This window comes from Sus scrofa, chromosome 5 (assembly GCF_000003025.6).
Source record: "Sus scrofa isolate TJ Tabasco breed Duroc chromosome 5, Sscrofa11.1, whole genome shotgun sequence".
NCBI classification, from domain to species: domain Eukaryota; kingdom Metazoa; phylum Chordata; class Mammalia; order Artiodactyla; family Suidae; genus Sus; species Sus scrofa.
In genome coordinates this window covers 63,541,741-63,563,537 of record NC_010447.5, presented here as the reverse complement: position 1 = coordinate 63,563,537, position 21,797 = coordinate 63,541,741, and the positions used below count along the sequence as shown (strand labels likewise).

The following is a 21,797-nucleotide window of genomic DNA, read 5'->3' as shown; positions in this document are numbered from 1 at the left end:
TGTGGCAGATGGTGGGGCCTGAAGCTTCTTCCATGATTAGAAATCATTTCTTGCATCATATTTATGCTTTCCTATTCTGGAGCAGTGACAATAAGGCCACCATGGTGACCTTGATCAGTGGTGAGGGAAGAAGCGGGGGAGAGGAGTGACTCACTGTGCATTTTCTCTGTAGGTTAGCAGCTTGAGGTCTCAGGATGCGTTGGACCCTATTTTAGTCAACGGAATTTGTCATCAACTAGCGCTATTTTCCCCAATACGCAGATGTGGCAGAGGGATTGGGGGCAGACCTCTGTCACCACGGAGACAGTGACGCTGTCCTGCTAGGGGCAATTTGGAGTGAGGCAGGGCTAGAAGGCTGGAGAAGGCCCCGGATTTGACCCCCACACTCCCATGTCAGGGCCCAATTCGCGGCCCAGAAAGGGAAGGAATCCCCTTGGGTCTCAATGCGCCCCCCCAGGGAAAAGGTGGAATGATCTGAGCCCAGAATCCACTTGCACGGCTTTCTCCCAAAGCTATGAAGGCCCTTCTTAGCTCCCTTCTTCTCTGAGCTTTCCATCAAACAAGTCCTAGAGTCCACCATCCTTCGGAGCGCTCCCAAAGTCGCCGCGCCAAGATTTCCCCTTTAAGCGGCTCTTCCCCTTTAAGGGCTACGGCTTCTCCCATTACGCGGGCGTAGCAGACCTAAGGCCCCGCCCCTCCAAACAGCTTCCGCCTGGGCCGCGACTGCCGCGCGGCGGTCACTGCCACTTTAAGCCTGAGCCCCGCCCCTAGCCCCCCGCCCCCTTCTCTCCCCTCCCCCTCCAGCCCGCACCTGGTACCTCGGCTGGTCCTGCGGCTCTGCGCGAGGTGGTGAGCGCTGGGCCCCGAGGGAACGCGCGGACACCTTCCTGGTCTTCCCCCGCCCTTGCGGTGCCCTCGCGGGTCGCGGAGGTGGAGCTTGAGCTACGACCCGGGCCGCGGAGACGGGGTACTCGGAGCGCGGGAGGAGTGGGCCGGGACCAGCCGAGCGGCGGGGAGGGCCTCAGGTGACTTAGTGGGAGGGAATGGCCCACAGCGGTGCTCGCGGGAAACTGAGGTTGGGGGGAATTGGGCTTACGGTCCCGCAGCTAGTCCCCTCTCCCTTTCCCGACTAATTCTCCCCTACAGCCCAGGTGCAGAATTGTCCCTGGGTTCCTTGGGGTCCAGGCTCCTTCCTTGGGGGTCTCAGGCGCCTGTCCCGCCGCCTGAGACTGCAGTTGTGGAGGTCACTGGAGAGGCCCAGGCGGAGAGCGGTGGCTTTTGAGGGGGGCGGCAGGAGGGTACCAGCCTCCTGACTCCTGGCAGAGGTGGGGGCCACAGCAAAAGTTAGAGGGGTGGAGAGTGGCCGGCAGTCAGCAACCTAGGACGGACATCTGCCCACCTCCCCCAGATCCGGGCTGAGTTGTGGATTGTGGAAGGGTCTGGCTCTGGGACCTCAGTTCCAAATTTCTGTCCTTCAGAGATTGGGCGGTCACCATGGCAATGCGGGAGCTGGTGGAGGCGGAATGCGGGGGTGCCAACCCGCTTATGAAGCTGGCAGGGCACTTCACCCAGGACAAGGCCCTTCGGCAGGAGGGGTTAAGGCCTGGCCCCTGGCCCCCCGGAGCCCCAGCCTCCGAGGCGGTGAGTGTTCTTCTGGTGGAAACCCTGAGTGATGACTTGGGATGGAGGGTCCCCATGCCCACTTTGGGATAACTGCTTTCTCTATAGTAATTGTAGTTATCAACTGATGAGTATTTCCTAAAGCTTATACTAAGTGTCTTTGTATAGATGAAGGCAGTTATTTTATAGATGAGGGAACTGAGACTGGGAGAAGTTTTGTGACTTGTCCAAGGTCACATAGGAGGAAGAGCTGCAACGTTAACCCAGGGTTAACTGGGTTGTGTGTGTGTCATCTTCACCACGGTTCCATATTGTCTCCCTTTCTTTTGCTCTAGGTCTCTAAGCCTTTGGGGGTAGCCTCTGAAGATGAGGTAAATAAACATACCAGTCTGTTCTGCTGCATTTTCTGTTTGCCTGTTGTATTTTTACTTTCAACTTGGTTTACCTGTATTTCCATCTGTGAACTTCCCTGATAAAGTGAGATTTGCCTTAACTCTTCTGCTTGTTTTGGTTTTAAGTCGTCTTTGAGCATTTCCAAATCTATAGTTTGTTTCCTTTTTCCTCTTTCTCTCTTCTGACAGTTGGTGGCCGAATTCCTCCAGGACCAGAATGCACCACTTGTATCCCGTGCCCCTCAGACCTTCAAGATGGATGACCTCCTGGCAGAGATGCAGGAGATTGAGCAGTCAAACTTCCGCCAGGCACCCCAGAGAGGTGTGTCCAAGTCTAGTGCTGAGGCGATCACCATTTTCTGTGCAGATAGGGACAAGGGATTCCATATTTGGGTGCTGCTGCTATTGGGGAACTGGGGTGCAGAACGAGACCAAAGGAACAGTGTTTTGATGTGCACTCAGGGTTCCTTAGGCATGATAGACTGATGTGTATTTTTCTTAATTAGCTCTCTCTCTCTTTCAAGCCCCTGGTGTGGCGGACTTGGCCTTGTCTGAGAACTGGGCCCAGGAGTTTCTTGCAGCTGGAGATGCTGTGGATGTAACTCAGGATTATAATGAGACTGACTGGTCCCAAGAATTCATCTCTGAAGTTACAGGTGAGGATTGTCATGGAAAATCTAAAATCATTCCTATGGTACAATCAAAATTCTACACTGTTACCCTAATTTATTTTAGGATGTAGAATAATTTCAAGCTGTTTATGAGTTTACTGGACTATTGGCTCTTTTCCTTAGGGCACTGAACCTGATTTCTCTTAGGTGGTAATATGAAATTGAAACATATTAAACAGAGGACTGAGTTTGAACTGGATAAGAGATTTTGAAGAGAGAGGTACATATGAAGAGAGAGAGAACATGAGGAGTTAAGTTTTCTTCTTCGTTATCTGGAACTGTATTACTGTAGTTTGGTGGAGAGGATCCACAGGGTGGATGGGTGACAGTGTTGCCCAGGAGGAGAAAACTGTTCAGCACTTCCTTTGGGATTCTGGCATCAAGTCATCTTGAACAGAGTTGGAGCCTTGGACGGTGGAATTGTGGCATTCAAAGGCCTGAAGGTTATACTTTTTTTTTTGTCTTTTTAGGGCCGTACCCGAGGCATATGGAGGTTCCCAGGCTAGGGGTCCAGTTGGAACTGTAGCTGCTGGCCTACACCACAGCAATGCCAGATCCTTAACCCACCAAGCTAGGCCAGGGATTGAACCTGCGTCCTCATGGATGCTAGTCGGGTTCATTAACCACTGAGCCATGCCGGCAACTCTGATTTCTTGATGATAGTAATAAAAACTATTAATAAGAGTTATTGTTTACTTACCATGTTCTAGGCTTTGTGGTGATGCTTTAAATGCATTGTCTGTTTAATCACTCTGAGAGGTAGTTACTCTTTTTATTCCTAGTGAACAGATGAACACTGAGGCTGACAGGTTAAGTAATTTGCTTAAGGAGACACAGCTTTGCAAGTGGGTGGAGCTGGGATTTGACTCTGGGTTTGAATGAGTCTGCAGATTTACCTCTTATGCTATACCACCATGCCTGCAATTTAAGCTCTTCAGAGTCCCAGCCTATTTTTCTGAAGAGGGAAGTCTATACTCACTGCACTCCTTAGGATTGATTCTTCTCCCCCTAAGCCTGGGGGCAAGGGCATTCCCTTCAGCCTTGCTCTTCCTGATTGTTCTCAAAGAGAAGCACTGTTAGCCTGTTTCCAATTTAAGAATTCAAGAATAACGGGATCTTGGGTTGCTGATGTGGCATGGGTTCGATCCCTGGTCCAGGAACTTGTGGATGTGGCCAAAAAAGAAAAAAAATAAAAGAAAAAAATAAAAGAAAAACAAGGGATACAAATGGAGAAAGTTGCAAAGATTCTAGCCTCTCAGGGTGTTCACTTCATCACAGTTCCTGAACTTTCCTGAGATGTTTAACTGGACCCAATTGGTTCCTCCTCCCCCCATCATTTTTATTCTCCTGGAGACAGAGCTTCTTCCACACACAAGAGAAAACCCCCCAACTCTTACAGCTGAAACTCACCTTTAATGAAAGCTGTTAGTCCTTTTTATCATGAGTCACTTTCCCTTGTTTAAGTAGGAGTTTGAGAAAGAACAATAGGTGTTCATGTTTCTGCTCACTTTGTATTCTTAAACCAAGTTGAGCTTCACAGTAATGCAAGGCAGGTTTTATAGATAAGAAAACTGAGATTTGGAAGGTCTAGTACTGTTAAATCATTCATTTAACAGAGATAGTATTCAGACTCATGTCTGTCTGATTCCAGGCTCCATACTTGGAATTATTACACTATCGTTGAGACTCTTCTCTGTGGATTTGCCTCAACTGGAAATCTGAGCTGTAACAAAGACCCTCTATCAGATCAAAACTCAGCTTTTCATACACACCGTAGGTTTAAGTGCTATCTCTTATCACAGAGAGACTTCTGTTATAATGTATGGGTAGCATTCATACTTGATAATAATAATAAAAAAAAAACATGCCTATTTTAAGCATTGAGATTGATGAGATAATTGTTAAAATTACTTGCATACTTGGAGCTACCAAAATCTTCATTAACCTGTAAATGAAAAACTACTTTAGAAAGACCTGTTGAACCTGTCTTACCTGTTAAATTCTCTTTGGGAGATCTCTCTCTGTTTTGTACGTTCTTTTGGAACTGTGGCTGCTTCACAGTGGCGAGGATGTGGAAAACTGGAAGGGAAAGTCAAGCTATGTGGGGTCTGCCTGCATAAAAACGTCCTATTGCAGTAGTGTATTGCTTTGCATGTAGTGGCCCTTCAGAATTTATTGAAGAAATGAATTGAGATCTGGGAGGAGCTAAAAGAAATACAGTTGTCCCTTGGTCACCAACAGGGGCTTGATTCCAGGACCCTCATGGTTCCCAAAATCCTGATGTTCACGTCCTTTGTATAAAATTGGATGGTATTTGTGTGTAACCTACCTTCCCATATGCTTTAAATCTCTAGATTAATTATAATATCTAATACAATGTAATGCTATGTAAATACAATGTAAATGCTATGTGAATTTGCTTTTTGGAGCTTTCTGGAATCCCCAATACTTTCCATCCTTACTTGGTTGAATTGTGGGTGTGGAATGCCTGGATGCAGAGGGCCAACTGTAATTCATTTCCATTAGCCTCATAGCATTTATGGCTGATATTATTATACTAATGGTATTGGTTGCCTGTTTGTGGAAAGTAGACTTCAAGTTGAAAGAAAGGTTATATTCTTTAAATCTTTATTATTTTTAAGTCCACATTGTTAGGATTCTAAGCTCTAGTTTAAAAGGAACCTTGAAACTTCGTTTTTCTCGTTTTAGTGTTGTCTCTGGAAATAGAGTTTCACTGGAAGTTGCAAAGAAAATGTATGGAAAGGTCCTGTGTATCTTTCCCTCTGTTTTTACCAATGGTAACATTTTGCATTTGTTAGTTATGTACAATATCAAAGTCAGAAAATTGCCATTGGTACAATCCACAGAGCTTATTGGGTTCACCAGTTTTACATGCCCTTATTTGTGTATTTATAGTTTTGGTGTAGTTTTATCATATGTGTAGATTTATTTAAGTGCTACCACAATTGCATTATTCCATTAACACATGAAGCTCATTTTTTCATTTGACATATTTCTCGATAGAATTCCACCCCCCTCCCCCCAAAAAAACCCTTCTGGGCCACATAACTGTTCATCTTGTGATTGCTCAGCTCTAGGAAAGAAACACATCTTTAAGGGGGTCTTGCATTTAGATGGCCCCAGCTAATATGGTGTGTGAGGTTCACAGGATAATCATGAGAGGTAAACCTGCACTTTTACAGGAAAAGCAGGGGTCAGCAGTAGCAGGTGGTGATTGGCAGTGGATCTCCATTGGGTGACAGAGGAGGAGGCTGTGGAGTAAAAGGAATAACGATCTCATTGTGATGTCTTCTACTTTTGTATGGGTTTGCCATGAGCACACAGTAGTGATAATAATAGCTAATATTTGTTACTCTGTGCTTTGCACAGGCACTATCTCATTTGATCTTCGTAAGAATCCCTGTGAGGTAGCTGTTCTTATCCCTATTTCATATAGGGAGATGGAATCTTAGAGGGCTAACTTGTTTGAAGATGCACCGTGACTGAGTGGTGGGGTTGGGATTTGAGAGCAGGTAGGCTGACCCTAGAACGTGTGTTCTTGACCACGGTGTGATTTTGCAGACCTGGAAACTTGGCGTGGTTGAAGGTAGGAAGTTCTGAGTTTTAGACCGTTAAGCTTGGGTAGATGTGCCTCAATGAAATGAACACAAATTGAGAAACCACACGAGGTGAATGTTCTGAATCAGTTATTGGGTACAGTCTCCATGACCTAGGATCGTCCCTTCCCGCAGCAGGCCTCTGCTGCTTCAATCTCACTGGTATCCAAATGGATCTGCTTTTCTGTAGGAATTTCTCAAAAAATAGTGTGAACGCTGAGTGGTATTCCTCTGGTTATTTTATTCTGACTCCTTTGTTGGAGCAGCTTCCCGATGCCATAAAACCCTAAGTCTTGTGGCCCATATGGCCACATACCAAGTTTTAGCTATTTGAGGATGACCCACCTCTGGGATTTTTGTTCCCCTAAACTACGTCTTGTCTGTTTTTTTGTTCTGTTTTTTTTTGCTTTTTAGAGCCACACCTGAGGCATATGAAAGTTCCCTGGCTAGGGGTCGAATTGGAACTGTAGCTGCCAGCCTATGCCACAGGCACAGGAACACAGGATCCTAGTTGATCCTAGTTGTATCTGTGATCTACACCACAGCTCAGGGCAACGCTGGGTCCTTGACCCACTGAACGAGGCCAGGGATCAAACCTGCATCCTCATGGATACTAGTTGGTTCGTGACCTCTGAGCCACAATAGGAACTTCCCCCTTGTCTGTTTTAAAGTCCAGGTGCTTTGTGCTTTTTTGTTGGTTTTTGCCCTTGAGAGGGGCATTTCGCAGAGATGGTGTTCTCAGTAATTTGCAGAGTTCTCGTGGCCAGAATTTGCTTTTGCAGAACACTGGTTGAGAGTAAGCAGTGACCGGAGAGTGAGGGGGAGGGGACTGGTTATTTTTCCAGAGATTGGGACAGAGGTATTCAGCATCTCCTTATTAGGTCTCCACGCTTGAGCCAACAGTCTAGTCGGGCAAAGGAAAGAGAAATGTTGCCTATAAAAGCTAGCGAGGGAAATCTGGGTATAAAAGTTGAGAGTCCTTGAAGTGAAGAGACAGAGTCCAGGATCAGAAAAACCTGTCAAACTCTATCTTTGATTTATTAGTAATAAATCACTTCTTATTTTTAATTAGGTGAATTCAGTGAGTTGTGCTCTTTTTCCCCCCCTCAGGTTTTAACATTACTTTCTCAAATATTGAGATCAGTTTGCTGAAATTATTCAGGCAGGGTCTCAGTTAAATGGAAAGAAAGTTCTGTTATATGTTAATACTGAGGAGGTAAACCTGTCTTCTTGGTGTTAAAAGCAGTGACAAATCTTCAGATTGGGGACAAAGACAGGATGATCATTTCAGTGTCTGATTTATAAGGACACAGGGACAGAGCAGAAGGAAGGTACACCTCAGGCCCCCTTCCCCTTTTTTGGCCCTGCCCACAGCATGCCAAAGTTCTGGGGCCTGGGCTGGAACCCACGCCACAGCAGCGACAAGGCTGCTTAACCTTAATCTGCTGAGCCACTGGGGAACTCCCTCAGGATCTTTTAAACCCTTTAACTAATTCTCTCTTTGCTTTTTTTCCTGGCCCTAGAATAGTAAAGGGTAAAGTCCTGGAGGCAGAGGAAAGTTCGATATGTTTATTCTGATGTTGCCCTTTGTCACTAGAGCTTCTAAGACAATTTTTAGAATTGGACTTAAAGACTTTGCTCTCAAAACCAGTCAGAAGTGATGGAAATCAGAATGGTGTTTATCCCAGGGGCTGGGGACCCACGGCAGCCTGCGAGGGAACTATAAACGTTCCATGTCCTGATCTGGGTGGGGGTGACTTGAGTGTGTTCATAGGTGGAGGTTAATGAAGCAGCACACGTATGTTTGGTACACTTTCTGTACTTTCATGTTTGTATGTTACGTCTCAGTTAAAACATGAAAAAAAGATCCAGGAGTTCCCGTCGTGGTGCAGCAGAAATGAATCCAATTAGGAACCATGAAGTTGCAGGTTTGATCTCTGGCCTCGCACAGTGGGTTAAGGATCCAGTGTTGCCGTGAGCTGTGGTGTAGGTTGCAGACATGGCTCAGATCCTGCATTGCTGTGGCTGTAGTTGCTGGCAGCTACAGCTCTGATTGGACCCCTAGCCTGGGAACCTCCATATGCCGCAGTTGCAGCCTTGAAAAGACAAAATAAATAAATGAATAAATAAAAGATCCAGTAGGAAGAGTGGACCCATGTATTTTTAGTTCTAGCCCAGCAGTCTGCTTCTCATAGTCTCCTGGTAGGTATATTAAGCTGAAATAAGGGGCTCCTGTTGTTGGGAAGGTGTGAATTCTAGAGGGGAACAGACCAGAGGTTTGGTTAAGGAACAGGAGCTCCTGTGCTCTCCCTTGGCTCCTTGCCAGTTCCTTGTAGTCTCTTGAGCGAGACGGTGGCCCAGGGCCTGCTGTTTCTTAGGAAGGGCTCCTATACTTCAAGCAAAAGGGTTTCGTCTTTTTTTTTTCCTTTGATTTCTTTATTTGGATAATTCATTTGGAGATAGACTTTCAATAAAAATATAAACTAAATATGAAATATTTAATCGTTAAAGTGGCTTAAATTTCTGAAAGATTAAATAGCAATTATGTATTTTTTTCTTTTTTTCTTTACTCAATGAATTTTATTACAATTATGGTTGTACAAGAATCATCACAACCAAATTTTATAGCATTTCCATCCCAACCTTCAGTGCATCCCCCCAACCGCCAACCTGTCTTATTTGGAAACCATATGTTTTTCAAAGTCTGTGAGTCAGTATTTGTTCTGCAAAGAAGTTCATTGTGTCCTTTTTTTTAGATTCCTCATGTTGGTGATAGCATTTGATGTTGGCAAAGGGTTTGGTCCTTAACTCCTCTCCTGAGCCTCCTTATTTAGTCTCCTGTTCCCAACTCAGTAAACTTCTGCCCCAGGCCCCTTGAGAGTGGGTTAGGTGTTGAAAATTTAGTAGTATTTTTTTTTTTTTTTTTTTTCTTTTTAAGATCGCACCCACAGCATTTGGAGGTTCCCAGGCTAGGGGTTGAATTGGAGCTACAGCTGCCAGCCTACACCAGAGCCACAGCAACACAGGATCCAAGCCGTGTCTGGGACCTATACCACAGCTCATGGCAACACCTGATCCTTAACACACTGAGTGAGGCCAGGGGTTGAACCCGTAACCTCATGGTTCCTAGTCGGATTTGTTTCTGCTGAGCCACAATGGGAACTCCAGAAGTATTTTCTTTTGACCCAGGGTCTCTAAGGTATTCAGTAGGATGTAATCCACTTTGACTTGGTCGATATTCTTCCTTTCCTGATCCCTCAGTGATTCCCCACCTCTCTGCTCCTTGCAGACCCCTTGTCTGTGTCCCCTGCCCGCTGGGCTGAGGAGTATCTGGAGCAGTCAGAGGAAAAGCTATGGCTGGGAGACGCCGAGGGAACAGCTGCCGCTGACCGCTGGTGAGTCCAGCCGTGTTTGGATGGATGCCTGTGAAAGGGATGTTGGACTGTCTGCCCAGCCTCCCCAACCTCCTCCATCCACATTTCCAAACCAGCTTACAATCCCTTCATTTTTTACTTTAAGGTTTCCCCTTGTACTGTTACCCCAAATTAGCGTATGTCTTCACTATAATTGAGTCAAGAACCCTAACTGTCTTACCGAACGTTTGTAACTCTTATCTTACGCACCCTTGCTCCCTTTTTAACTGGGAGCCCGTTCCAGTCTGTTGGGAAAGGGAGGGATAAAAGCCTGTGGCCAGTGCTCTGCCACTGCTTTGGTGTAAATTGGAGCATGTGAGTCCTCAAGCCCAGAGTGGAGTAGCGTCACCCCTTGGTTCCCTGATGAGAACTATGACTACCGTGGGCCTGGAGGAGGGAACAGCCTGGGGAGGTGGTGGCAGACTAACATGTGAAATGAGCATGTCCTACCTGTCCAGGTATGATGAGTATCGTCCTGAGGAGGACCTGCAGCAGGCAGCCAGTGACTTTGTGGCCAAGGTGGATGACCCCAAACTGGCCAACTCTGAGGTGAGCCACCTCCTGCTGCTGCTCTGCCCAGCAGAGCTGGTGTTAGAAGTTGGGAATCTTGCTTCCCTTCCCCTAGTTTCGTTTCAAAGGAAAGAGATGAGATCCTAGGTCCCCTCCTTCCTTCTGGAGAACAGAGACTTAGGACCCTGCCCCTTCCTTCTGGTATCCTCGCCTCATTTCCTGCCTACTAACCCTTTCCCTTTTCTGTGCCTTTTCAAGTCTTTAGAGGCAGAAATCCCTTTCTTTTTGCTTTCTGCTTTTTTCAGGGTCTTTAGCATATCTTGTCTGCAGCTAGAGCTGGTCAGGGGAAGGGGTAGGTGCAGGCTCCTCTGGGCATGGTTGAGAGGTCACACCCGGAAGCCTTTTTCAAGTGGCCTGTGTGTGTCTCTGTGCCCCAGTTCCTGAAATTCGTGCGGCAGATTGGCGAGGGGCAGGTGTCCCTGGAGTCCGGCGCAGGGTCGGGCCGAGCTCAGGCAGAGCAGTGGGCAGCAGAGTTTATTCAGCAGCAGGTAGGACATCGTCACCTCCCAGTCCCACCTCAGAGCTGGCTGGTGCCCCTGGCTGTGGGCTCAGTGTCCAGTGGTCCCAGATGGGGATGGGATTTTATCGCCGGCTCATTTTGGTAGCATCCATATCCTGAGTGGGTGGGAGAGAGATTCTGAGAGTGTTCTTCTCAGAGGTGCCCAGGTTGGTGGTGATTAATGGGTTTTTAGTTGGTATTTAGGGGATGGAAAGTGGGTGGTGCTATGACCATCGCCGTTCTTTGTCACAGGGTACATCAGATGCCTGGGTTGACCAGTTCACAAGACCAGTAAACACGTCTGCTCTTGACATGGAGTTTGAACGAGCCAAGTCAGCTATAGAGGTGAGAGAGGTTAGTGGTGTAGACGGCCCAAGAGAAAACACTCCTTTGTAGAGAGTGGGTGTCTTAACGTCAGAGATAATGAACATTGTATTTCATAATGTCCCTGGCTCAACTCTCTCAGACCTGCTTGGGGTGGGGTGCGTGCCTATTGAAAATGCAAATTCCTGGAGAGTTCCCATTTCGGCTGAGCAGGTTAAGAACCTGACTAGTATCCATGAGGATGCGGGTTTGATCCCTGGCCTCACTCAGTGGGTTAAGGATCGGGCGTTGCCGTGAGCTGTGGTGTAGGTTGCGGATGTGGCTTAGATCCTGTGTAGCTGTAGCTGTGGTGTAGGCCGGCAGCTGCAGCTCTGATTTTACCCTTAGCCTGGGAACTTCCATATGCCATGGGTGTGGCCCTAAAAAGATAGATAGATATATTAATAAATAAATAAATTAATTCCTGGGCATCACAGACTACTGAGTCAGAATCTGTGGATAGGCCCTAGGAATCTGCATTTAAAAAAAGTTTTCAGCTGGCCTTAAGCACATTAAAATTAAAGAACTGCTGCCTGAGGAATCCCTGTTAGTGGAGCTGAGGGTGGGGTGGCGAGGTCATGATGGATCTTCCTTTCCTATCTGCCTTCCCTTCCTTACAGTCTGATGTCGATTTCTGGGACAAGTTGCAGGCAGAGTTGGAGGAGATGGCCAAACGGGATGCTGAGGCCCACCCCTGGCTTTCTGACTATGACGACCTCACGTCTGCTTCCTATGATAAGGTGAGAACTGGTTTTGCAGATCGCGGGATTTTCGTGTTTTATTGTATCTCCTTTCATCTTGAATTTGAAGGGTCCCCAAGCCCCCTTCCGTGAAAAGAAGCCTGAATTTGTTCCCTTGCCCTCACTCTCCTGCAGTTATTGAGAGTATGCTTTATTCTTGGGATATAAAGTTTAATAATAACAGGCTATCCTTGTCAAATAATAATAATAAATGATAACACCTAGAAAAGAGGTTTGCACATGATGCATTAAACGCACAGAGGAACGAGCTCTGCTTTCGAAGTTGGTTGACAGCATTTTAAGAAGATTGCTATCTCCTTTGGCAGCAAATGGTAGGTGGTTGACCACGTCTCTGCCCTCCACCTTAGTATCTGTTTATTTTTTGTTCATTTGTTTTTGGCTACACCTGTGTGCGGCATGTGGAAGTTCACAGGCCAGGGATTGAACCCGCACCGCAGCAGCAACCTGAGCCACAGTAGTGACAATACCAGATCCTTAACTGCTAGGCCACCAGGGAACCTCCACAAGTTTATTTTATTAAGTTAAAAAAAAATTTAAAGTATAGTTGATTTACAGTGTCATGTCAACCACAAGTGTATTTTATTTTATTATTTTTTCACATTTATTTATTTACCTATTTTTATTACTCAATGATTTATCACATCTGTAGTTCACAAGTTGATTTTACATTCTGATCTCTTCCTGTAGGTATTGACCACTTGCCCCCAATTTAGGGTATTTTCAAGGGATTATATTAAATAACTTAAATGTTAGGAAAATTTCCCAGCTATTGGTGGTGAAGGGTGCTTGGATGTTGCATGTAGTATATATCCTGTTGCCTTAGAAGCATATGTCATATTGGGATATCACTGTGAAGAAAACCACCTTAGGGTCGTAGGGTATTGGGGGATGTGGTTAGTAATTGAGCTGCTGACTTAAAGTCTGCTGTGGGAAGGAGAGAATTGCCTGGTTTTGAAAAGGGCAAAATAGGGACTGGGGAGGTCAGGACTGGTATCTTTTTCTCACTCAGACCTGGTTGGGGCTAGAGCCAGGGCCTGAGACGTAGGGCACGTTGCTGGAAGTGGCTCTTGCAGAGGTGGAGAAGACTAGTTCAGGCTGACTTAGAAAGGCTGGGATTTGAAAGCCAATGAAAATCTTAGTATTAGGAAAAATGTGATTTCGTTTCTCATCCCTGAGAGCTGTCCTGTGGTATAGTAGAAAAGAGAGCTTGCTTTTTGGAATCCTGCCCTTTGGTTTTTGCCATAATCAGAGTTTCTTCTGTAGAACCGTGATGAGGAAGTACTGAAGGAAGCCCCTGGAGATAAGGCTTTTCTTAATTTGTTATAAAAACTTGATAAGTTTCACAGGCCGTTTTTTTTTTTTTTTTTTGTCTTTCGTCTTTTGTCTTTTTTGTTGTTGTTGTTGCTGCTATTTCTTGGGCCGCTCCCGCGGCATATGGAGGTTCCCAGGCTAGGGGTTGAATCGGAGCTGTAGCCACCGGCCTACGCCAGAGCCACAGCAACGCGGGATCCGGCTGCGTCTGCAACCTACACCACAGCTCACGGCAACGCCGTATCGTTAACCCACTGAGCAAGGGCAGGGACCGAACCCGCAACCTCATGGTTCCCAGTCGGATTCGTTACCCACTGCGCCACGACGGGAACTCCTTTTTTTTTTTTTTTTTTGTCTTTTTTGTTGTTGTTGTTGTTGCTATTTCTTTCACAGGCCGTTTTGACTTATAAATGGCAAGATGTAAAGTTTAGATAAAAATGTCCATGTTTTTGATAAATACAGATGTAGCTCTAATTTTATGTGAGCAGCACCTCCTGTTAGCATTTTTTACTTCCGAATTAGTGACATGATAGGTGGAGTACATTCTTTAATTCAAAACTTAGAGACATAAGTTTTGAACCCTATTTTGATATCTTTGCTACCTTGGGATATTGCAATATTAGGAATAGAAACAGCTGCATTAATGTTCCGCAGAAATGTACTGTACTTTATTACTTTCTAATAATGAACAATTCAGATTTTATCTGGCTTTATGCTAACTATTATTGAATTATATGTCAGTTGTACTTTTTTTTTTTTTTTGTCTTTTTGCCTTTTCTAGGTCCGCTCCCACGGCATATGGAAGTTCCCAGGCTAGGGATCTAATCGGAGCTATAGCTGCCGGCCTACGCCGAAGCCACAGCAACGGCAGATCCGAGCCTCATCTGCGACCTATGCCACAGCTCACGGCAACACCGGATCCTTAACCCTTAACCTGAGCGAGGCCAGGAACCGAACCCGAAACCTCATGGTTCCTAGTTGGATTTGTTAACCACTGAGCCACGATGGGAACTCCTCAATGTTCTATTTCTTATTGGTGGTCCTTAGATTTTCAAGACCATTACCTATAGCTCGAGCAGATACTGTATGCTGTTAGTGACAAGTTTCTGTGATGGGACACACTCTACTTAGTCGTTATCCCATTTTTGCAGTATGATCCTGTGAAATTTTTGAGCAGACCAACAATGGATCAGACCTAGTAGTTGGCTTAGATTAGGCTTTTTAGGATGCCACAGTGATCTCAAGCTTATCCTGCATACTGCATCTAGGTTCCTGTAGAGGACTTTGTTCTCATGCATGCAAATATTCTACTTTTGAAAAATTCCTCTCTGGGGGTTCCTCTTGTGATTCAGTAGGTTAAGAACCCAGCATAGTGTCTGTGAGGATGTGTGTTTGATCCTAGACCTCGCTTAGTGAGTTAAGGATCTGGTGTTGCTGCAAGCTGTGGTATGGGTTGCAGATGTGGCTCAGATCTGGCATTGCTGTGGCTGTAGGCCAGCAGCTGCACTCTGATTCAGCCCCTAGCCCGGGAACGTCTGTATACCACAGGTGTGACCCTAAAAGGGAAAAAAAATTTCTCTGATCAGCAGTTGATAAAACCTCAAGGAAGATAGATAACACAGACAGGAGGATACTTTGAGAACCCTGTGATTGCAGTGTGAGGGCATTGATTTGTTGCATTGTCTACTGAGGATAGATAATACCAATTTACAAGTAGTACTTTAAGCTTTTTGTAAAGCTTTGGCAGATATTCTCATATGCTCTCATTAGCTCTAAGAGTTAGGAATTACTTTCATTAGGAAATCGTGTTATAGGTGAAAATGGTCTGTTTCCTATGGGGTGGCTTAAAACCTGAAGTGATTTTGGATAGTAGTTGAGGGTGAACGCAGAAAGATTTATTTTGTTGAACTCTAATAGTCTAGGCTGGGGGTTGGCAAGCTGTGTCCTGCAGGTAGATCTGTCCTGCCACCTGTTTTTTTATGGCCTGTGAGCTGAGAATGATTTTAACTTTTTTTTTTTTTTTTTGCTTTCTTTTAGGGCTACATCTGCGGCATGTGGAGGATCCCAGGCTAGGGATCTAATCGGAGCCACAGCTGCCAGCCACAGCCACAGCCACAGCAGATACGAGCCATGTCTTCAACTTACACCACAGCTCACAACAACGCCGGATCCTTAACCCACTGAGCAAGGCCAAGGATCAAACCTGCAATTTGTTAGTTACCAGTTGGGTTCGTTTCCGCTGCGCCACAATGGGAACTCCAAATTTAACATTTTTATTTTTAATTTTTTGAATTTTAATTTTTTAAAATTATAGTTAATTTACAAGGCTGTGATAATTTCTGCTCTACAACAAAGTGATCCAGTCACACATATACACATATCCATTCTTTCTGATTCTTTTCCCACGTAGATTATCACGGAATACTGGGTAGAATTCTCTGTGCTGTACAGTAGGTCCCTGTTGGCCAGTTGTTTCATGTACTCATTGTGCACATGCCAATCCCAGACCCCCAGTCTGTCCCTTCCAACCCCCCAGATTTAAACATTTTTAGATGGTTGAAAAAACAAAGTAATAATTTGTGAAATTAAATTACATAAAATTCAAACTTCAGTGTCCATAAATAAAGTTGTATTAGAATACAGCTGTTCACATTTGCATATTGTCTGTGGCTGCTTTTTCACTGCACAGGTGGAGAAAAGAAGCTGTGACAAAATATTTATCCTCTGCCCTTTACAGAAAAGGCTTGCTCTCCTTGGTTTAGGGCCCTTTTCAGTCTTGTTTTCATATTGTATGGAGATGTCACAGCATGAGTACACTTTTTATACATTTATCTCAAATCCATTTCCTATTATGTCTCACTTAGTAAATCTCCATTATAATTACTTAATTTTTATTTGTCACAAATAATTTGCATCTAATGACTTATAATGGTTTAGAACTTTGCTGGCAACATTTGAGCATTTCTGGTTCTTTAGCAGTTTCACAATGAGAGTACAGAAGGGTCTCACTCATGTCTTTATTTTACATTGTTTCATTCTGATTTGTCCGTAGCTACGTTTAGAAAGGGCCCTGCCTTGTATTTTGCATTGTTTTCATTCTGGTATATTGTTTTGTGGTGGTGACCATTACTCTCCAAAGAGGAGCATTTTACTCACTTGTCCCAGGTCCCACGCTTCCCAGGGACCCATTTTACCTCAACCCCTCTCTGCCTTTGTGGACCATCTAGGGACAGAACTTAGTACACAGCATCACAACTCTTCCCTCAAACGAGGAGGCCTCAGCTAGAAGAAGACAGTCTTTCTGAAGCAACTTCCGCCCTTAGGATTTGGGCATCTAGCTTTCATTTACAGTCAGATACAGATTAATATTAGTAACTTTTGAGAATGAAATTGGGGAATAAATTACATTTTTCAGCGTGCTTGAACACATGCCCTCCAGTCAGTGCACACGACTCTGAGCTGGGTAAGAGTTGGATTTGAATGGCAGGGCCTCTGACTCCAAGGTGCATTTTCTTTCTACATTATCACACTGTTGCAGGATAATAAGAATTGCCCTTTGAATAGCTGAAGAGAGCTTATCTCATTATAGCAGATCCTGTTAAGAAATGTGCTCTGTCCAATGATGAAAAGTCAAGGAAGTGGAAATATAGGCCCATAAAGGCTTCCTAAAATGAGCTTAATCCCAGCATAGATCAGAGTTTGCCTGGCTTTCTAGTTACTGTGAGCAAGGGTAGCAGTCTGAGCACGATGCGTGTGGAATGACTTAACTGTGGTCGTAGGTGATCTCCTTTATGATACGGAGAATTTGCCAGCATTTCTCTAGATGAAATGCCTCCACCTTCTCTACTTCTTTCTTGGTTGTCATCTCCCATCTGCTGTCCCATGATGACTCCCTCTTTGATGGGGTCTCACTTGGCTTCTCTTCCTTGTAGGGGTACCACTTTGAGGAGGAGAACCCCCTGCGTGACCACCCCCAGGCTTTTGAGGAAGGGCTGCGGCGACTTCGGGAGGGGGACCTGCCGAATGCTGTGCTGCTCTTCGAGGCAGCTGTGCAGCAGGACCCTAAGCACATGGAAGTGAGCACTTCACTATGCTGACCTCCAGTTTTGAGGGAGCCCCTAAGGGTAGTGCGGATGAATTAGGGCCTGGGATGGGGGTATGAGAGTGGCATGGTGGTTGGAGGGAGCTGGAGGAAGGGACGGTGTGGAGGTGCATACGAGGTGCTGGAATCTGTCCACTTCTCTCTAGGCTTGGCAGTATCTGGGGACCACCCAGGCGGAGAATGAGCAAGAACTCTTAGCCATCAGCGCGCTGCGGAAGTGAGTGCACTGAGAGGTGGGGTGAGGTGGTTCCGGGGCTCTGCAGATAGCGTGTAGAGTGACAGATCCTATCTTTTTTTTTTTTTTTTTTTTTTTTTTTTGTCTTTTGAGGGGCGCATCCATGGCAAATGGAGGTTCCCAGGCTAGGGGTCAAATCGGAGTTGCAGCTGCTGGCCACAGCCACAGCAACGCTGGATCCTTAACCCACTGAGCAAGGTCAGGGATTGAACCCACAACCTCATGGTTCCTAGTCGGGTTCATTAACCACTGAGCCATGACAGGAACTCCAGATCCTGGCTTCCTTCTGGTCACTAACAAGAGTTTTCTCATGACGAAACTAAGGTTTGAAGTAAGTTTGGAGGTAACTGGTTCCATTCTTTCATCAGCTTTTGGTTTTGTTTGTGGGACCCCAGTTGGTTCCTAAGATTTTGCCTCTTTCGGATTTGTAACTTTATTAATAACCCACCTATAGAGTATTCCTCTAGATCTTCATTCAGGGAGTTGGCAGATAAGGCCAGCATAACCGCATTCAGAAGCTGGGCTTGGATCCCAGATTGCCGATGGTCCGGTGTTACTACAGAGACCAGCCCTGCCCATCTCGTTCAAAAGGTGCCTGGAGCTAAAGCCTGATAACCGGACGGCACTGATGGCGCTAGCTGTGAGCTTCACCAACGAGTCCCTGCAGCGACAGGCCTGTGAGACCCTGCGAGACTGGCTGCGCTACACACCGGCCTATGCCCACCTGGTGGTGCCTGCAGAGGAAGGGGCCGGCGGGGCAGGGCTGGGCCACAGCAAGCGCATCCTGGGGTCTCTGTTGTCTGAGTGAGTGTGAAGAGTCCTGGGATGATGAGTAGTAACCCACGTAGCAGGAGGCCCTTGACTGTGGAAGTCTGGGTGGATTGAGGCTCAGGGTCTTAGAGAGGAAAGGGAGACTCAGGGTTGGAAGGAGGAGGGGTGCAGACCCAGACTGAAGCATCTTGGGGATATGATGGGTTGATTAAGGAATATAGACGTATTCATCCACCTGGTTTTTTGTGCGTTTTTTCTTGGTACCCAGCTCCCTGTTTCTCGAAGTGAAGGAGCTCTTTCTGGCAGCTGTGCGCCTGGACCCTACATCCATTGACCCTGATGTGCAGTGTGGCTTGGGGGTCCTCTTCAACCTGAGTGGGGAGTATGACAAGGCAGTGGACTGTTTCACAGCCGCCCTCAGCGTTCGTCCCAATGTGAGCCTCGGGGGAGGAAGGGAAACGGGATGTGGCTCTGCTGTGTGGAGGAATCATTTGATGTGCCCTTTGGAGTCATGGGACATTTCACCCCAGGGTTCCTTGTCCTGATTGCCTCAGAAGAATTGGGAACAGGAAGCTGGGAGTCCAGGGTCAGCTGGACCTAGGGGAGTCTGCCGGGGTGGGTGAGAGTGATTACATCGTGGCTACACAGTGATTTGTTGAGACAGGAGTGTGATGGTAACGTCCATTAGATAAACAGAGGGAATGGGGAGAGCTGGCAGAATGTGCTCTGGGCGGCTCACATTCCTGACCCTGGCCATGCCTATCCTAGGACTACTTGCTGTGGAATAAGCTGGGGCCACCCTGGCCAACGGAAACCAGAGTGAAGAAGCAGTAGCTGCGTACCGTCGGGCCCTCGAGCTCCAGCCTGGCTACATACGGTCCCGCTACAATCTGGGCATCAGCTGCATCAACCTCGGGGCCCACCGGTGAGAGAATCTGCTGAGGAATGAGCTCCCCTTTCTCCCCGCCTTTGGTCCTGGCGCCTCATTCTCTCTCTCTCTTTTTTTTTTTTTTTTGGCATTTTAAGGCTGCACTTGCAGCATAAGGAAGTTCCCAGGCTAGGGGTCATAGCAACCCAGGATCTGAGCTGCATCTGCAAGCTACACCACAGCTCACGGCAATGCCAGATCCTTAACCCACTGAGCGAGGCCAGGGATCGAACCTGCATCCTCAGGGATACTAGTTGGATTCGTTTCTCCTGAGCCACAGAAGGAACTCCCTGGTGCCTCATTCTTTGATCCTGTTATTTGACTGGCCAGCCCCGGCTTGCATTCCCCCCATGCCCACCGACCCATCTCCTTCCACTGTTGTCCTGCTCAGCAGCTCTCATTCTGCTTCCTTGCAGGGAGGCTGTGGAACACTTTTTGGAAGCTTTGAACATGCAGAGGAAAAGCCGGGGCCCTCGGGGCGAAGGGGGTGCCATGTCAGAGAACATCTGGAGCACCCTGCGTCTGGCCCTGTCTATGTTAGGCCAGAGCGACGCCTATGGGGCGGCTGATGCCCGGGATCTGTCCACCCTCCTAGCTATGTTCGGCCTCCCCCAGTGACAGTGGGATGGGCTGCCCTGTGAGTGTCTGCCCGGAGGGGTCCCCGCTCTGGATGTGATTCCCTCTCCCCAAATGGGCCTGCCAAGGGGGTGGGCTGATGACCACAAGCGGTACAGCCTCTCAGGAGCTGCCTCACTGTAGGGTGGGTAGTCTGTGTTCTTGCTCCTACATGATTGTGGGAGAAAGCGCTGTGTTGTCTTGGAGTCCCTTGGTGATTCAAGGGCTGAACCATCCAGCTCCAGATCTCTCTGCTCATCATGCCCTTTCTTGGTGCTGCTTTCTGGGTGGGACCCGAAGATAGAGGGTAACTGTTGTCATCAGCTGCCACTTCTGGTCGGGTCTGCCGCATTTGTAACATCTGTCCTTTCCCCTGCTTTTACTGGGAACTGAGAATGGTATGGCCTTCTTGGGTGGTGGTGTGTGGCAGGTTCTCCCGAGCGCCTGTGTGATGACTGTGTTGAGGGTGGGATGTGTTAGGAGAGGGCCTGTTTAAGTGTTGACTTGGCTCAGCAGAGTTGAGTTTTTAGGGGTGCTCGGAATTCTTTCTGTCTTTCTTGGCCTCCCCTGGCTGTGGCTCGGACTCCCTGGTTGGGCTGTGTGCATTAATGCTGGTGTCGTGACCTAGGGGTCCTCGGGAGCTGCTGGGGTCTGTCACTGCAGAGTGTGGGGTGTGGGATCGAGGAGGACTATTGTGGGATGGGCCTCGAGGGGACCAGACAGGTTCAGGTCAAGGGCTGTGGCCTGGAGCCCATGGTGGGAGGACAGAGCATGGGGGGCAAGGAGTGTTGTGAGTGCAGTGACCCACTCCGATTAGACACCTGTGAGGACGGTTTGAGCCAGCTCCTCTGGAAAGTGGGTTCAGGAAATTGCCATCCCGCCAAACTCCTAGCAGAGAGGTGACTCATTGTTACCTTGAGTCTTTGCTGTACTTCTTGGAATGTTTCTTGGGAAGAGGGTCGAAAAGTCCCCTTCCCCCATATCACCTTCACACAGTGCAGGCTCGGGGAGATGAGGGAGCAGCTTGGATCCTGCTGGGGAGATGCCCTAACCCCAAAAATGACTGATGTGGCCGAGGAGCCTTTTGCCTTGTTTTCAGTAGCTAATGACCAGAGAGGTTTTTTTTTTAAACTACCGTGGTCCCAAGGTTCCATCCTGAAATTTATTTTTCTTTGTATGAATGTGTAAATGATTTAAAAAATAAAACTGTGAAATATTTGTATGAAGAATAAATGGAACTGACATGGGTGTGAGTTCTGCTACTGGGGGTGAAGTTGGGGTGGTGGGAAGGGGGTTGCTGTTTGGAGGTTGGCGTTCAACAGTTTTCTCTCTTTATCTTTCAAATTCCCATTGGTACGTTGATCACCCATCCATCTACCCAGCAGTTACTCAGCACCTAATATATGGAAGGTACATAAATAAGTTGGTCAAGGTCCCTGTGTTCATGGAGCTGATGGTTTAGCAGGAGAGACAGATGTTTAACAATCATGCATTTTCACTTCTATACAGGAGAAATACGAGGTACTGTGTGATTGGTATTTTTATTATGAATTATTACATGGAAGGATTTTAATAATTTTTTCATTGCTTAGGGCTTCTAAAAGTTTTCATCTGCCTCTACCTGGTTTTATCAGGAACTATATCAAAAGCCATATCAAGATAGGTCTCTATCCTGGGAACATTTTAAAAAATATAAACAAATATTTATATTTGGAGATAAATGTCCATGGCTGTGTTAGGATTTAAAAATGTCTGGAAGAGCTGCCGGCCTACACCACAGCCACAGCAATGCCAGATCCAAGCGACGTCTGTGACCTACACCATAGCTCACAGCAACACCCAATCCTCAATCCACTTAGCAAGGCCAGGGATCGAACCTGCATCCTCATGGATACTAGTCAGGTTTGTAACTCACAGAGCCACAACAGG

At 46.7% G+C, this 21,797-nt stretch overlaps 1 protein-coding gene across 1 annotated transcript; it reads left to right on the top strand.

Moving 5' to 3' along the window:
- PEX5 (peroxisomal biogenesis factor 5) lies at positions 776-21,116 on the top strand. The gene is given in 17 exon segments (XM_013988424.2): positions 776-1,025; positions 1,479-1,641; positions 1,956-1,991; positions 2,202-2,334; positions 2,537-2,668; positions 9,590-9,695; positions 10,172-10,262; positions 10,661-10,771; positions 11,035-11,127; positions 11,766-11,885; positions 17,150-17,293; positions 17,466-17,536; positions 18,146-18,358; positions 18,594-18,759; positions 19,094-19,112; positions 19,115-19,250; positions 19,670-21,116. Coding segments are annotated over 16 exon segments (1,920 nt in total). The 5' UTR covers positions 776-1,025; positions 1,479-1,494; the 3' UTR covers positions 19,872-21,116.